At 40.0% G+C, this 13,170-nt stretch overlaps 1 protein-coding gene across 12 annotated transcripts in view; it reads right to left on the bottom strand.

Moving 5' to 3' along the window:
- LOC122541729 (myelin transcription factor 1-like protein) overlaps window positions 1-13,170 on the bottom strand; it is a 438,359-nt gene that overhangs the window by 143,361 nt on the left and 281,828 nt on the right. For all 12 annotated transcript variants that reach the window (XM_043678643.1, XM_043678679.1, XM_043678690.1 and 9 more), the window contains one exon: window positions 4,169-4,380. In XM_043678643.1, the coding sequence (XP_043534578.1) occupies window positions 4,169-4,380 (212 nt within the window). The remainder of the gene's footprint in view (window positions 1-4,168; window positions 4,381-13,170) is intronic.

The raw sequence follows: 13,170 nt of genomic DNA, 5'->3' as shown, positions 1-13,170 counted from the left end.
TCCATAAGAATTATTCTGGCAGCTAATGTAGGATTGTGAAAATATTGCTCCAACTTATAAATTTTAGGTGTGTACAAAGGATTCAAATTGAAATGAATAACTGTTTACTAATTGTTATCTATCTTTACTAAACATTGCTGATAAATAAGCTGCAATCTGGAGTGATTTGCAGACATAACTTCTGCAATTTTGCAGAAATCAGACCCACATCACTATGCAAAAAAAACCATTTCTTCCCTTAATACTCTCATAACAGTGTTGGAAAATGTTGGCAAGATCCCCTCTCACTCCTCTTTCAGATGTGTTGATGTTTAGCACAATAAAATTCCAGGACTGGAGAGATGCCCAAGTCATCAGGAGGTATAGTTTTGATAAGTGTGTCATGCAGGGAAACTCAGTCAGTTAGCCATCCATGTCATGCTGCATGTCTTAGGTGACAGATGCTCTCAGGCGAGCACCTCTCCGTATCTGGATTCCTGGGTCACAGCAGGAGTAACAGCAAGCCAACTATGATTTCAATTAAATGGCAGGCTTTACAACTGTCTAGAGCCCTATTGATTGTACATAGTGACTCTCAGATCACCATCTATAATGAGGACATGTGTCAGAAAATGGTGTTATGCCAGAAATATACAGATGCTGTGTGTTGTTGTGTATTAAAATCACTCTTCCTGTCTCGCTTGGTAGCTGAGAGTACATGACCCTCTTGTCCCTCAGCTTGTCATGAATAAAGGTACCAGGCAGATGATTCTTTTCCACTGGGCTTGGCTGATTTGACATGGTTTGTATTTGTGCCAATTCAGGTCTTCTCAACTTTGCTAGATATCTATATTGGGTCTCATTTCCTAGCTGCCCACATTGTCTTAGACAATCAAACAGATACAGCCAAAGTATTGGTCAAAGGTGCTGGCAAATCCAAAAGCCTATTTAATAACTGTATGTTTCCGCTGTTAAATTACAAAATGTAACATAGATAAAACATTGGTTTGGTATCTACCTTTAAAATTCAAAACAGTGTGAGAATTGCTAATTTTTGACTAAAAATGCAAACAGTATTAACATATTACCTTACACTGAATGGAAAAGAAGTGCACTAACGTTTTGTTTCTGAGGAATTTGGTTACCTTGTGAACTGAATCTTCCTACGAATTTAAGTCAGCCTTTTGATTTTAGTATTGTTACCCCACCCACTTCACAGAAGGATCAATGCCAAAATGAGGGTTAAACCTGACAAAAACCTGGAAACGTCAATGTTGGCATACTGCGGTTCTGGTGTGACACAGGCGGCAGCTTTCTTCATTTGGCACAGGGTACGCTTCATCTTCTCTCCGTAGCAACAGGCAGCATCGATGCAGAGCGCACCTTCAGTCGCCTAGATCACACAGAGATGGCTGAATGAAGATCCGTCAGGGAGGAGGCACTGAGAGTGGAGCTAGTGATGTATGACAGCTGCTTTTGGCACGGAACGGTTTACAGACAGTCATGTTCATTATTACAAATATTTAATTTTCAGCTTCCACTTTGCTGATTTGACGCCAAGTTTTTAGATTAGATTTCCTACAGTATGGAAACAGGCACTTCAGCCCAACAAGTCCATACTGACCATCTGAAGAGTAACCTACCCAGACCCATTCCCCTACCCTATATTTACCTCTGACTAATGCACCTAACACTATGGGCAATTTAGCATGGCCAATTCACCTGACCCGCACATCTTTGGATTGTGGGAGGAAACCAGAGCACCCAGAGGAAACACACACAGACACAGGGAGAATATGCAAACTCCACCCGAGGCAGTAATCGAACCCAAGCCCCTGGTGCTGTGAGGCAGCAGTGCTAATCACTGAGCGACCGTGCCGCCCATAACTTTGGAATTTTACCTTAACTCTACACTGAAGCAAGCAGAACAAATTGCTTTTAACAACTGTTTCAGCTAGATTCAGAAGACTCGACAATGAAATATTCCTAAATGTTACTCTAAAGACAAAAACAAAACACTGTTTCTTAATTGAGGGACACTGTTAGTTCCCACTGGAAGTTGCCCTTCAAATTAGTCAGCATATATTGAGGGGGATGAGGCAATATTCAAAGATATGTGGTATTGCTGAGCCAAGCAACACCCAATGCAGCCAAGGGAATGTGCTTTCCACTTTTAACAACCCCTACTGAGAGATGTCTACAATGGACTTGGATGCACTGTTGGCCCAGACAGTGATCTTCTGAGTTTATGCTCCCTATTTCTAATGTACTCTTAAAAATGCCCTTCTTAGAACTTCCCTTACCTTAACTGCTCTTGTGCTTGGCTCCCTTTGCCAACATCCTTACTAATACAGAAGTAACTATTTATTCAAGAATCAGAATCATTCCAATGCAATTCTCTTATCAGAATGAATCAAGCTTAATCCACACATGTAGCTGGCGGCCACAATGAACACTACCTGACTGCTAAGCCAATTTAATCTCAACCACATGGCAGGTAAGATTCTATACTTTGTCTGACTCAAGCTCCAGTGATAAGAAATTCATATTTTGGCACTTTGTATGATGAAGAAGTGTTGTTCCTCCAGGGCTAAACTAAAGCTGTCAACAAATCCATTTTGCTGTTCATCTTCTTGCAATTTTTTTTTTCTGTCAAATTTCATCAGGTGTCCCTGGGATAATACATTTCTTCAGGAAGAAAACCATTAAATGTCACACTTCGGTGCTGCCGTCTCAATGTTTATAATAATATGATACATAAGAATACAAACACAAAGTAGACAAGTTTTCTAAATATGCCATACAATAACACTTCACAATTTTAATTGCTTTTTTAACTTTACTACGTTTTTTTGCCTTTCTCCAGAATTCCAACTTACAGAGAAAGTAAGAAGTCCAATTCCACAATCAGGGTATAATAAGGGAGCAATACTCAAAGCAGCTGCTGGCAGGACTAGAACAGACTGTTCCAATTTCTTAATTGGTTATTAATTTTGGTATCGGTCACATACCCAGAAGTAGCTCACCAGCCACAAGGGCAAGTCTGGGGAGGAAGGAAGCAATGGGTGGCAACAGGCCAGGAACTTTAACATGAAAACTTCCTACTGGCTTCAGATTCAGCTGAGTACTTTATTAAAAGTCCTACATTTTTGGCTGCAGGATCCGAAAGAATCAGTTGTTGTTCTACCTTTAGATCTGGTAATCCCAAACACATTGTATTCAGTATCACCAGTTTCTGTTTCGGTCCGAAAACATGGGTGTTAGCCTCCTTTGATAGCAAGGCCAAGTCGACTACACCTAATCAAAAATGGCAACAGGTATGTTTCCATAGCGACTAGCTGCACGCTTTTGACCTTCCACGTCAGACCTTTTTGCTCCTCTTTTTCATCCAGAAACAAGGCACGTTGAGAGTCAATTTAATCCCATTTAATATTTAAAAGCATTCACAATTTTGATTGTAATTGTGTTACAAAGCTTTTAAAGGTGTTGTCACGTTCACAAACAGTTTATGCATCAGTGTTGAGGATAAAGTGACCCTCTCCTCTGTCTGAAGAGTCAGGCTTAACCCCTTCGCTGGTAGCCGTGGAAAGCATGGCTGTTCTTTATGTAGGCAGTTAACTGTCTGCAGTTTTGCATTCCACTCTCTGGGAGAAAAATCTTGTCCCTAAAAGATGCTGGCCAAACAGAGGGTCAGTGGCACCACAGCAAGTAGTCACCAGTACTGGGACTGCGGCAGACTTCATGGGAAGTTGGGAATTGCTTGAAGCTAAACTGCCGAGTTCTAATGAGGTTGAGGAATCGTCTATTGTGAAGGCAAGTGGAGGGCCCTCAGTTTTACTGGGCAATTTCCTCACTGAACCCACCACTAACAGATTATGACAGCAGTAGGAGGAGGTCAGCCATTAATTGACCAATTAAGGGCCTCAACTAGCCTCAGCAAATGCACCTGATGCCATTAGCAGTGAAAAGAAGACACCCTCACCATCCCACCCAGTTTCATACTCCCATCCCTGTTTGTTGTCCAACTCCCAGAGGGCCCATCTGAAAGAACTGTCAGCAATAGTTACACACAGAGTACAATATAAACTGCAAAAGCAAGGACTGCTTTGTTTTAGTTCTTGAGAACAAGTTTCCTTTTAGCGTACATTATCGGTCTTCCAATAACATTAAAAATCATTACTTTTCTTACCGTCATAACCTTTGGGAGATGCATCCCTAGTCTGAACTTTGGGAGCAATAGCTCGTTTTCCAAAAGCTTGGTGGTCATAATTGTTATATTCAAAAGTAGTCTTAGAGTATTTCTCCAGTTCCTTTGCCAGGTTGGAACGAGGTGTGGTGGTGGAGACGTTGTGTCTGTAGCCGTACTGTGGTATCTCGAGCTGCTTAACAAAACACATAGGCCTAAAATGAAAGAGATATGTACATTATGTTTCTTATATAGTTGCTAAAGAGTTTAAACTTTGTTCATAAGACATTTTCAGAGTAAATTCTTAGGGAAAATTTTCCATTTCAGGGTTGCCAGTGTGTATCTGGCCCCAGTGGGAGCATATATGGGAAAATGACATATCTGCAGCCTGAGCCTTGCTGTCTATAAGTCATGTTCTTCTTGCTGGTCAGGAACCTTGGTGCAGAAAATTCATTCTATAGTCTTCACACTTCCTCAACAATTTATAAATAGCAAAAGAGCTGAGCCTGTAATTTTGATTATGCATGTTTTAATGGCACAACATTATTCCAACTGAAATGGTTTTAATAATGGAAGAGAATTCAAACTTGCAATACAACTTCCAGCCATTAATAATTTTCTTTTAATGGTGAAAAATCTCATCTGTAATAGATCCATTAATGGCTCAGCACAGATCAGTGCTGCACAGCCAGACTTTAAATTATGTAAGGCAAGAAAGGGCCATGCTTCAGCTAGCGGTCTTTCAGACATTAACAGTGCTCACTATGGTGCTTTATAGGCACAAGATATAAACCCAGTACTCCAGAATTAGGGACGATTAAAATCTACTGTGTTGTCACTCCTGATCCTCCCATATTCCCTACCACAACTCCTGCCTACTGGAAGTTTCTTGTGTGCTGAGCTCAACTGAGATCATCAGCAGTGTATCACTGTTTGCTAACATAGGCCACATCTGAGGATTGTCAACGCTCACAGAAACATGATCCAACAGCATCCAATGGGTTGAGAAGTAACAGGGAAAAAGACTTTTTTTAAAAAAAGTACACAATTTACTTTCACAAATGCTTGTAAAACCAAACCTCAAGAGTATTAATCTCTGGATTATTACTTGAGCCAAATGGCAATTGAAAGTTTGTGCATTAGGTTACCGATCCGAATATCTGAATCGGAAACTGATGCGGGAAAACTGAGTTTTTCTTTGAGAGGCACTGACAATGGCAGTGGAACAAGTTGGGGTGGTCTGTATTCGAACTGTGCTGGGTTCATTCTTCTAGCAAAGCATACAAGTAGACAGTGTTCAAACTGAACAATGGGATTGAATGATCAAGTGCAGGTAGACATAGCAAATCAAGGGGTAGAGTCAAGATAGGACTGAAAATAGTCACGTAGGGAATGAAGGTCAGACAATGGCAGGAAGGGACAGAGAGGTTACACCAACAGTCAAGATGCGAAGTTACAAAAAATAACAAAAAGACAACACAAAAGACTTTGTATTTGAATGCCTGCAGAATTCATAACAAAATGAAGAAATTGATAGCATACATTGAAGTTTACATATTCGCTCTGATAGCCATTATAGAGATGACTGCATGATAATAAGGATGGTGTCCTGAACTTGGAGAGGTTTATGACAGTCAAGAAAAAGAGGAAGCTAGGTGAACCTGCAGAGTTAGCACTGTTAATCAAGGATGATTTCCGAGATCAGACTGTAGAATTAGTTTGGTTTGAGAAAAGGAATAGTAGGCGAAATAAGTTGCGAGTCGAGGTGGGCTACAGCTTGCCTCAAAGTAACCACAACTTAGGACACAGAAAGAAAAATTGGGTGTTTGTGATAAAGGATGGCAATAAGTATGGTTCATTTAATCTGCAAATGAGCTGGAGAATTTAGATTGGCAATGATAATCTGGATGGTTTTGAGATGTTTTTAGAGCATCACTTTTTGGAGCCAACAAGAGAACAGGTTATACTTGACTTGGTATTGTGTATTATGACAGGATTAATTAGTGACCTCAAAATAAAGGCACTCTCTAAGTAACAGCGATTGCATATGATTATACCTTACATTCAATTTGAAAGGGAGAATAGTAGGTGTAAGAGTAGTATGTTAAAATTAATTAAGGGAACCTATTTGAGCATGAAAGTTGAGCTGCTGAAGTGAACTGGGATATTAGACAAGGGGATAAATCAATATAGAAGCAGTGACTGACATTTAACAGGATATTTCCTAATTCTCAGAATATGCATACTCCTACGACAAAGAAACATTCTAACTGGTGGACCCATCATCTGCTGTTAAATAAAGAAGTTAAGAAAATCATTAAACCTAAGAAAAAAAACATACAACTGCACAAAGCTGTGCAGCCATTCAGATAATTGGCCAGAGTATAAAGAACAGTAAAAAATACCTAGAAGATTAATCAGAAGAAAGAACTGAGTATGAGAGGAAGCAAGGGAGAAATGCAAAAATGGATAGCGACAGTTTCTACAAGTATTTAAAAAGATAAAATAAGTAAGGTTATTGCTAATCTTCCACAGATAGAATACTGGAAATCAAGAGAAGATAATAAGAAAATGACAGGTGAACTGAACAAATAATTTGTATTTGTCTTCACTACTGAGGATCTGAAAACATTCCAATAATAGTTGTACAGCAGGGAGGGAGAGAAGAACTTGGTGAAATTATTATCACTAACGTTGTGGCGATTAGCAAACTGATAGAGCTACAGGCTGACATGTCTCTGGGGTCTTGACGTAATTTATTCGAAGGTGGCTAAGGTGGCAGGACATGCATTGGTACTAATTTTCCAAATGTTTATAAATGCTGGCAAGATTTCATTTGACTGGAATGTTACAAATATGGTATGCCTGTTCAAGAAAGGAGGAAGGCAGAAAATACAAAACTAGAAGTCAGTTAGCTTGATCTCTATCATGGAGGAGATAGTAGAATTGACCATTAAGTATATTATTGCTAGAAAATGCAATTAGTAAAATGCAAGGTAATTAAGAGCAGTCACGATGTGCTTAAGTATTAGAGTATTATGTGTATAAGTTATTAAGAGTATTATGAAGGAGTAACATACACCATAAATAAGGGGAGTCTGCAGATGTATCTACATTTCCAGAAACCCAGTGGCTCAGTGGTTAGCATGGCTGCCTCGCAGCGGTAGAGACCCGGGTTCAATTCCAGCCTCGGGTGAGTGTGTGTGGAGTTTGCACATTCTCCCGGTGTCTGCGTGGGCTTCTTCCCACAACCCAAAGGTGCAAGTTAGGTAAGCTGGTTATGCTAAATTGCCCGGAGTGTTCAGGGATGTATAAGTTGGGTGCATTAATCGGGGTAAATGTAGAGTAATAGAATAGAGAAATGGCTCTGAGTGGGTTATTCTTTGGAGGGTTGGTGTGAAATTGTTGGGCCAAATGGCCTGTTTCCACACTGTAGGGATTCAATGATGATCTGACAAGGTGCCACATCAATGGTTATGGCATCTCTATTAAATATTATTATACAAAGTAGCAGCTCATGTTGTAGGGGGTAATATATTAATCGGGAGTAGGGTGCTGGAAAACCACAACAGGTCAGGCAGCATCCAAAGAGCAGGAGATTCAACGTTTCGGGCATAAGGGCTTATGCCCATAATGTTGATTCTCCTGTTCCTCGGATGCTGCCTGATCTGCTGTGCTTTACCAGCACCCCACTCTCAACCTTGATCTCCAGCATCTGCAGTCCTCACTTTCTCCCGGGGATAACATATTAGCATGGATTGGAGATGTATACTGACTGGCAAAAAGCAGAGAGCATGCAAAAATTGATCTTTTTCTGATTTGCATGATGTGATGAGTGGAGTTCCTCAGGGGTCTGCACTGGGGTGTCAGCTTTCAACAATTCATATCAATGATTTAGACGAGGGGAGTGAAGGTATGGTGACTAAATTTGTAGATACTACAAAGACAAATAGGAAAGAATGATGTGTAGAAGACATATGAAGGATGCAGACAGATAGAGTTAGATTGAGAAAGTGAGAAAAGATGTGGCAAATGGGGTGTAATTTGTGTGGCTCCAGAACTGTGAGCTTTGTAAAAATGAGTATTTGTCATCTTTGGACCAAGGTGAGAACTTTGTTTCTGTCAGAGGTTTGTGTGACTTTTGAAAGTCTCTACTTCAGAGAACAGTGAAAGTGGGGTAACTGAATATTCTCAAGGTAGAGGTAGACAGACTCTTGTTAGGCAAGGAATAAGAGGTTATCAGAAATAGATGGAAAGTGTAGAATTCAAAACACAAACAGACCAGCTGTGATCATGTTAATGGCAGAGGGGTCAAATAGTCTGAGTGTCCATTTTCAAACATGCATAACAAGTAAAAACAAAAAACCCCAAATTAAATAATTATTCGGTGTGAAATTGGTGGCCATCAAAGTAAGGCACTTTTAATCGGGTATATCAGCCTGGGTGCCCAGCGTCAGCATCAGACAATGGGTCCGGTGAAGTTTGGTGGTGCTTTTCCTCTGTTGTCCTTCAATTTTAGATAAGCAACCCATCCTTCAACATTGTAACAATTTCCTATGTTGTAAATCCTAAGTGAGTTCCAATTTAATACCAATTAATGCCATTCTTTTGCAATGGCCTTATAGGTATTAAGGCACTGGAGATTGATTTAACATAGGGTGCTAAAATGTTAGTGCACAGAGAAACTATCACCACTACTGTTCTGAACTTGATCACTAGTCCCAAAAGCAAAAGACCAATATACAGGTCAGTGCAATACCCTGCTCAATGCTCTTGTTTTGTCCACCAGAACATGTTGAAATTATCTCAGAGGCCAAAAGGAACCAAGCTTGAAAAGATGGTGAGGAAATTAACTTTAATATCCCTGAGTGATCAGCTTCATTAAAGGGAGGTCATGCCTGACAAATCTGTTAGAATTCTTTTGAGAAGGTAACAAGCAATTTAGATAAAGGAGAGCCAGTCCATATGATTTATTTGGATTTCCAGAGGGCCTTTCAAATGGTGCCACATAGGAGGTTGCGGAATGAGAAAACAGACCGTGGTGTTAGGGATAATGGCATGGATAGAAGATTGGCTGACTGGCAGAAGATGAAGAGTGGGATAAAGAGGTCTTTTTTAGAGGGTAGCCGGTGACTAGTGGAGTTCTGCAGGGGTAAGTATTGGAACCGCAACTATTCACATCATAAATTAACAATCTGGATGAACGAACTGAGGGCATTGTTGCTAAGTTTGCAGATGACACAAATATGGCAGAGCAACAGGTGGCATTGATAAGGTGGGGAGACTGCAGAAGGACGTGGACAGGCTAGGAAAGTGGGCAAAGAAGAGGCAGATGGACTACCATGTGGGAAAATGTGACATTTTGTACTTTGATTGGAAGAATAGAAGCGTGGACTATTTTCTGAAAGGGAAAGGCTTCAGAAATCTGAAGCACAAAGGGACTTAGGAGTCCTCGTTCAGGATTCTCTTAAGTTAACACATAGGTTCAGTTGGCAGTTAGGAAGGCAAATTCAATGTTAGCATTCATTTCAAGAGAGTTAGAATACAAGAGCAGAGATGTACTGCTGAAGCAGTAAAAAGCTCTGGCCAGACTGTATTTGGAATATTATGAGCAGTTTTGGGATCCACATTGAAGGAAGTGCGTGGTGACCTTTGAGGGGGGCAAAGAAGGTTTACAAGAATGATCCCAGGGATGAAGGGCTTGTCATATGAGGAACAGTTGAGGACTCTGTGCCTGTGTAAGATGGAGTTTAGAAGGTTGAGGGAGGATCTGATTGAAACTTACAGAACACTGAGAGGCCTGGATAGAGTGGATGTGGACAAGATGTTTCTACTAGTAGGAGAGACCAAGGCCCGAGAGCTGAAGGGACAGCCCTTAACAACTGAGATGAGAAGGAATTTCTTCAGCCAGAGGGTGATGAATCCATGGAACTCATTGTCACAGAAGGTTGTGGTAACCATATCACCAAATGCATTTAAAACAGAGATAGGTATTTTTTTTGATTTTTAATTGAATCTAAGATTATGGGAGAAGGCAGGACCAAATGGCCTAATTCTGCTCCTACATCTGATGGTCCTATGCTATTACACAAAATGCATGTTAATGTTGAGTGAAAATGTTCATGGATTATAAGACTGCAACAAATTTACACTATAAAAATATGGTTTGATCATTAACTTGAATGGTGAAATTACAAATCATATTATAAGTTTAAGCATGGAATTTAGAGGGAGTCCAAAACTAGGTATTATTGTTTAAGACAGGATCTCCCTTTCAGGACAGGTGAGAGCGATAAGTCTATAGATTCCCACAAATGGTGGTAAATCTATGGATTCCTCTTTCCCATGAGATAATGGAGGATGGCTCTTTCAATTTATTTAAGGCTGAGTGAGACAGATTTTTGATTGACAGGGGAGTCAAAGTTTATAGAGTGCACATTGGAAAATGATATGACAGTCACATAATCATAAACATGGTCATACTGAATGTTGGAACACAATCGGAGGACCAACCGGCCTATTCGTGGTCCTAAGTCCTACGTTGATACTGTCCAAACTCATTGACACAGACCTTCACTCAGTGATAAGGATAGAATTATAGAATCTTTACAATTTGGCGTCAGGCCATTCGGTCCATCGAGTCCACACTGAGCCTCCGAAGAGCATCCTACCCAGACCAACCCTATCCCTGTAACCCTGCATTTCCCATGGCTACTCCATCTAGTCTGCACATCCCCAGACACTATGGGCAATTTTGCATTGCAAATCCCCCTATCTTGCACACCTTTGGATTGTGGGAGGAAACTGGAGCTCCCTGAGGAAACCTAAGCAGAGGTGGGGAGAACATGCAAACACCACACAGATATCCAAGGGTAGAATAAAGCCTGGGTCCCTGACACTGTGAGGCTGCAATGCTAACCATTGAGCCACTGTACTGCCTTAACCTTTTCAGAACCTCAGCTTCAGTTCAGAGACTAACAGTCCTCCCAAATATCGCCCCTCTCTCCATTCAAAAGGACAGAAAGATACAGAGAAATAACATGCATCAGCTCCTCATCCACAGAGATCTTCATGATCCCCCAAATTGTCATCTGGTTTTTTTGTGTGCAGAGGAATTTTGTATGGGGCATCTCCAACTTCAGAACAGTGATGACATCTGGAGAAACTGAAAACGCCTTCTAAAATAAACACATTGACACTGACTTAACATTTCATCAAGGAGTTTTGAATCTCCCAGGAGCATGTGAACAACCCTCAATAGAATACTGTTTGGAGCCGCCAGATAGACAAGTGGCACTTTGAGTCAGTCACAACTGCAGAAACCCTGCCCAAACCATGGCACCTATAATATGGTAATCACTTATGCCTGATTCAAGGTTGAGGGTAGAATCCTGAGGTGATATTTGCTCTCCAGCAGGGCATTTTACTGGTTAGTAACTTGATATTAAAACTGCAATTACAGCTTTTGCCCTTAAAACCATACAAAAGAAAAAGATAACAATTATAACAGCACTACATGATAAAATTCAGTTGGCTTAACTTTGACTTATGAATAATTATTCTGACAACAAAGATGTTTCTCCTATTTGATGGCCTCATCCTAACATAATAAGCCATGGACTCGTAATGCAGCTTAACAACATTTAAATTCAGGGACACAGGATGGAGGAGGGGGAAAAAAAATGAGGTTTCATTTTGGAGTCATAAACAGGCCTCTGATTGCACAAAAGACAATTTATCCAATTAATTCTTTCTGTGGACTTTTTGACTGGAACACAGGCACACAGAGGTGAAACGCAATTGGCACACCAATGTATCCATTAAAATTGCTATCACGAAAAGAGGTCAATAACATCTTTATAAGGAAAAAGAAAACTCTAATATGATTCCTCCAGAATGGGCCAGGTCTGGCATTGGTATCATCTGAGGCCACTTAACTTTATCTCCCCAAGTAAAGATCAGCATCTTTATATTTGTCTCTATACTAATGTTGGGAAAATTAAACCAAGAAATGGGGAGTCCTAAAATTTTACCATTGCTGTTGACCTTATTAAATGATGTAGTGGATACAACTAAACATTTGGTGGTAAAATCAGAAGTTAGTTACCTAATTATAGGGAATACTGTCAGTAACTAAATATATTCAGTTGTTTAGATTACATTATGGAGAGCATCAAAGTTTTTTTTCATTCTGTCAGTGGCTATGGGCACGCTGAGCAATGTTTATTCTTCAGCCATCATTGTCCTTGAATTTAATGGCTCAGTCAGCCATTTCAAAGCACGGTTAAGAGCCAACCACATTGCTGTGGGTCTGGGATCACATGGAGAACAGACCAGGATTCCTTCTCTACAGAACATCATTGAACCAGAAAGGTCTTTGTGACAATCAATGACAGATTCGTTGTCACTATTACTGAGACTAGCTTAATATTCCAGATTTAGCAATCTGTTGCCATGGTGAGATGTGAACTCACATCCCTGAGGGCATTTGCCTGGGCATCTAGATTACTAGTCCAGTGACATTACCACTTTAACACTGTCTCAGTAAAGATTCATTCATCCTTTGATCCAGAACAAATCTTCAGATTAGAAAAACATGGCAGACTGTGATAAACATTCATGCTCACGTAATATATTAATTTTTTTACTCAATACTGCACAGTTGGGAGAAAAGTCATAGAGTAGAACCTCAGATAAGCAAAGTTCAATACTTAAATAATCCACAATACTAATTTATTTTATCCCTTTAAAGTCAGCAATCTTTATTTTAAATGTACTAACATTCAGCAGAGTCCAAGACTGCTAAGGGTTTGTATTCGAACTTTGGCACGTCCTCTCAAGTCAAATCCTTAATATGTTAATATATATTTATCAAACCTATAAATATAGACATTTAGAATTTTTGTCAGTCGTGAACTATCTCTGCTGGCAGGCAAGGGCAAAGTATATTCAGAAATTCATGGAATTAACATAAATTAATTCAGCTTTCGTTTTTATCTTTAAGT

Source organism: Chiloscyllium plagiosum, chromosome 3, assembly GCF_004010195.1.
Source record: "Chiloscyllium plagiosum isolate BGI_BamShark_2017 chromosome 3, ASM401019v2, whole genome shotgun sequence".
NCBI lineage: Eukaryota > Metazoa > Chordata > Chondrichthyes > Orectolobiformes > Hemiscylliidae > Chiloscyllium > Chiloscyllium plagiosum.
This window is presented reverse-complemented; position numbering and strand designations above follow the sequence as displayed.